This window comes from Bison bison, unplaced genomic scaffold (genome assembly GCF_000754665.1).
Source record: "Bison bison bison isolate TAMUID 2011002044 unplaced genomic scaffold, Bison_UMD1.0 scf7180017864285, whole genome shotgun sequence".
In the NCBI taxonomy this organism is placed as follows: Eukaryota; Metazoa; Chordata; class Mammalia; order Artiodactyla; family Bovidae; genus Bison; species Bison bison.
The window spans coordinates 1,216,542-1,219,075 of record NW_011494857.1 but is presented as its reverse complement, the minus strand read 5'-3'; the positions used below and the strand labels follow the sequence as shown (position 1 = coordinate 1,219,075).

Sequence of the window (2,534 nt, the reverse complement as noted above, 5' to 3'; positions counted from 1 at the left end):
CTGTAGCCCACCAGGCTCCTCTGTCCATGGGATTTTCCAGGCAAGAATACTGGAGTGTGTTGCCATTTCCTCCTCCAGAGACCTTCCTGACCCAGGGATCAAACCCATGTCTCCTGCACTGCACGCAGATTCTTAACCGCTGAGCCACCGGGGAAGCCCTGCACTACATTTCTAAATAATCTTATCATTCCCACTGTTCAATTCTCTTTCTTCTGTGAGCTCCCTGTCTCCAGATCTGAGGCCCAGGCACAGGCAGTATCTGACTCCTGCACATGACCCAAGGCTGTCCCCAGGTCCCTCTCATCATAGCTATGTGATAACCAAGCCCAACCTTTCTGCGACCCTACTCTTCCTGGGTGAGGTGGGAGGACAAGGACAGGGCCAGACACGAGGCATTGTCCTTGCCCTCTCAGTATCTCAAACCCTGTTCCTCCTGCATCTCTGCCTCATCCCCTCCTCCCCATCTCTACAGCCCACACCAGGCTCTGGTCTTATCTTCTTCCACGTATGTGAACCACTGTTCTAACCTCTTCCTCTTTCCCTCCAGAGAAGCCCAAGCTTCTCACACGTGGGTGCCAGAGGGCCCTATGAGATCAGGATGGCTCCGTGGGGGATTCTGAGGGACCTGTATAGAAAATTTGAGGCACTCTACTGATACAGAAGGAATAGGCTACCCACTCCAGTATTCTTGGGCTTCTGTTGTGAGTCAGCTGGTAAAGAATCCGCCTGCAATGCGGGAGAGAGACCTGGGTTCGATCTTTGGGCTGGGAAGAATCCCCTGGAGAAAGGAAAGGCTACCCACTCCAGTATTCTAGCCTGGAGAATTCCATGGGCTGTATAGTCCATGGGGTCGCAGAGTCGGATATGACTGAGCGACTTTCACTACTTATACAGGGAACCCCAAGAGCGTTCTGGGGGACTCTTGAGGGATCACTGGAGCCCCACGAGATTATTTTGCGGGGTCGAAGGTAATTATAGGAAGTTCTGATATATCCTGGGGTTCTGAGAGTTCCTGAGACTATAGAAACTTCACAAGTATTGAAGTGATAGCTAAGGAATTCCGGGGACTCTTTGGAGGTCTCCAGACGGTCAAAGGAGACCTCCTCCTGGAATTCTAGGACCCCGGGAGCCATAGGATGTTCTGAGGAATCACAGGAAATCTACCCAGGCTCTGAGCGCCCTCAGAATTCTGAGCGCCACAGGAATTCTGAGTCCGCGGGGATCACAGGAGGTTCTGAGGGGACCCTGAAAAACGACAGGACCCACTGGACGGATTCTGAAGACTCGGAGAAGCGGTACACTGAGTCTTTGGGCGTGGAACAGAACAGGCACGAAGACTCGCGAGAACAGACTAAACGGCAAAGACACAACAACCGTCAAAGGCCAAGGGAACGCCCTCCAGCCTGGATCCTAAGAAGCAGCGGGAGCCGAGGGGGCGGAGCTGCTGAGCTGCCGCGGTGGATCACGGGAGTCCGCGCGCAAAACTGGGCCCTGAAGACCGCGAAGGGGGATAGGCAGCGCGGATCCAGGCAAGCCCTCACCAGTGCGCATGCGTGGCTCTCCGGTGCCGGTCCGTATTCCAGCGTCGTGAAGATCTCGCAGGCCCGCGATGCTGTCCGCGTCGCAGCCATCACTCTCTCAGACCTTTTTCCACGGACTGCGGGGCTCTCTGCCCGAAGGAACCTGGAGGTCCGAAGGGCAGCACCGCCCCCTCTAGCCCAAAGGGCGGAGCTACAGGACACAGGGCGTAACTCCGCCTTAGCACCCGGTTACTCCGCTTATAGGTCTGTGCGTGGGAAGTGGTTTGAAGCATGCGCAGTGCTCAAAGGCGGAGGAATGAAAATGTGTGTGCTAAGTCACTTCAGTCGTGTCCGACTCCTTGCGATCACATGGACAGTAGCCCGCCAGGGTCCTCTGTTCATGGGGTTCTCCTGGCAAGAATACAAGAGTGGGTTGCCATGCCCTCCTCTAGGGGATCTTTCCAACCCAGGGATCGAACCCCTGTCTCCTGCGGCTCCTGCATTGCAGACTGATTCTTTACCGCTGAGCCAGCGGGGAAGCCCAGAACGAAAATATGGGTGCCTTCAAATAGTTCCGAGGCCTTCAGATTTAGAAGAGTGGCCGAATTGGTGTCTTCCCATCACCTTGTTCATATTGGAGATCGAAAGTGTGATTTTAGTTCGAAATACCTTTACTTGAGAATCGAATCTACCTCTTGAGGACGAGGTGATTGAGATCAGACAGGAGTCTTTTAGGATGGACACCGAGGTAAAGGGGCTTCCCTGGTGGCTCAGACGGTAAAGAATCCACCTGCAATGCAGGAGACACAGGTTCGATCCCTGGGTCAGGAAGATCCCCTGGAGAAGTGAATGGCAACCCACTCCTGTGTTCTTGCCTGGAGAATTCCATGGACAGAGGAGCCTGGCGGGTTACAGCCCATGGGATCACAAAGAGTTGGCCACAACTGAGCGACTTTCACTTCATTGCTAGGTTAAGGCTTTAAAAGTGTGCTAGCTTTGCCCAGTAATCTGGCC

The 2,534-nt window shown here is 54.2% G+C and overlaps 1 protein-coding gene across 1 annotated transcript in view; it reads right to left on the bottom strand.

Annotated features, from left to right (window-relative positions):
• ALDH16A1 (aldehyde dehydrogenase 16 family, member A1) overlaps positions 1-2,334 on the bottom strand; it is a 15,248-nt gene extending 12,914 nt beyond the window's left edge. The window contains 1 exon segment of the mRNA XM_010849612.1: positions 1,542-2,334. Coding sequence (XP_010847914.1) covers positions 1,542-1,631 — 90 coding nt within the window. The 5' untranslated portion in view covers positions 1,632-2,334.
• Between the last annotated feature and the right edge of the window lie 200 nt (positions 2,335-2,534).